The sequence below is a fragment of the Priapulus caudatus genome, unplaced genomic scaffold (assembly GCF_000485595.1).
Source record: "Priapulus caudatus unplaced genomic scaffold, Priapulus_caudatus-5.0.1 Scaffold378, whole genome shotgun sequence".
Taxonomy (NCBI): domain Eukaryota; kingdom Metazoa; phylum Priapulida; class Priapulimorpha; order Priapulimorphida; family Priapulidae; genus Priapulus; species Priapulus caudatus.
In genome coordinates, this window is record NW_014577439.1 from 132706 (window position 1) to 134186 (window position 1481).

General features: G+C 42.7%; 1 protein-coding gene across 1 annotated transcript in view; it reads right to left on the reverse strand.

Annotated features, from left to right (window-relative positions):
- Positions 1 to 1481, reverse strand: part of LOC106809700 — a 67785-nt gene that overhangs the window by 8030 nt on the left and 58274 nt on the right. Inside the window, exons 18-20 of the mRNA XM_014812869.1 lie at positions 1223 to 1315; positions 649 to 762; positions 195 to 322 (exon numbers count right to left, since the gene is read on the reverse strand). Coding sequence (XP_014668355.1) covers positions 195 to 322; positions 649 to 762; positions 1223 to 1315 — 335 coding nt within the window. The remainder of the gene's footprint in view (positions 1 to 194; positions 323 to 648; positions 763 to 1222; positions 1316 to 1481) is intronic.

Sequence of the window (1481 nt, forward strand, 5' to 3'; positions counted from 1 at the left end):
GATGGATGGATGGATGGATGGATGAATGGATAGATGGATGGGATGGATGGATGGATGGATGGATGGATAGATAGACAGATAGATAGATAGATTGATAGATAGATGGATAGATGAATAGATAGATAGATATATTAGGAGAAGCGTCTAACGTAATGACAATCCTACACAGGTGAAGCTGCCAACAACACATATACCTTCAGCGCATAGTTTTTCTTGCCCGTGACGAGGCGTGCATCTCCCGTGACACTGATGGTGAGGTTGGGGTGAGGCATCGTGCTTCCCCTCAGCACGTCCATGGGAAGGTGCTGGCTCGGTACGTACCCTATAGGAATCATCCCACGATCAAACGTCATCGTTATCAGCAGCAAGGCCAGGCTAAGACTAAGCAACAAGCTACAATCTTCTGATTGTAACTATATAAAGTAGTAAGGGCATTAAAACTACCGATCGATTATAATAACTGCAGAGTATGTGTAAGTACTGAGTAATTGTGGGTATTATGTGTTGTTACTTGGCCACCTCATCGGTTGGCTCAAAAGTCGAGTTCTTTGCAGAGCTGGCCGAAGATGAGCAATTCGATGGTGAGACAAAGCACTTCATGGTATCAAGGTAAATTATTCTTCAGAACGTGAATCCTGTTGCACCTACCTCTGAGGATGAGACCAGTGGATGTGAGAATACCACGGCCAGCATTCCACAGTTGTACCTCATCCAAGGTGCCCTTGCCGTACGCACGGAACGTCTCCTGAGAGTTGCCCCGACCTTAACAAAACGCAGCAGACATATTTGACCTCTTCATATTTGCAATCATACATGGCAGAGCAAACGCAATGGTAACGATACTACGCTTATCTATTAAAATAACATAAATGATATAACTATGGCAATAATTAGAACACTTAATCAATTTAGTAATATTTTTGACTAACACAAGAGCAAATTTATAAGCACAAGTTATAAATGTTATTTTTCTATGGTGAATAGAAAATTGGGTACCAGAAGACTGAATATTCCAGTTGTCACAAAATGTACTTTATTGACTAACATGAGCAAGTAATTTGATAAATAAACAATTTAGTAATATAACATCAGGTTATAACTAATGGTTTTACCACGGGTGCACACAGCCATTTATTCTGAATGCAATACAGTGAGAAATGTGAGCATATACCACATCAACACCAGGAATTAATGCTGAGCAGTGAATGAGATGGTGACTTACTGATGAAGGTATGGTGATCTGTGATCGTGCGCGAATGCTCGGACGAGTCAGCAGTCCCGGCGACCTTCACATCATCCACATACAGCTCAAGGCCTGCAACACGAAACATGCCACGTCTCAACTCTCCGCTCGCATCCCTCGAACTAACCTAACTTCGTTACTCGCACTCAACTTCTCACTCGAAACCCATGTCTCAGCGAGACCCTGGTGTTCTATCTGTCTCACTGAGACACTGGTGTTCTCTACGTCTCAGTGAGAC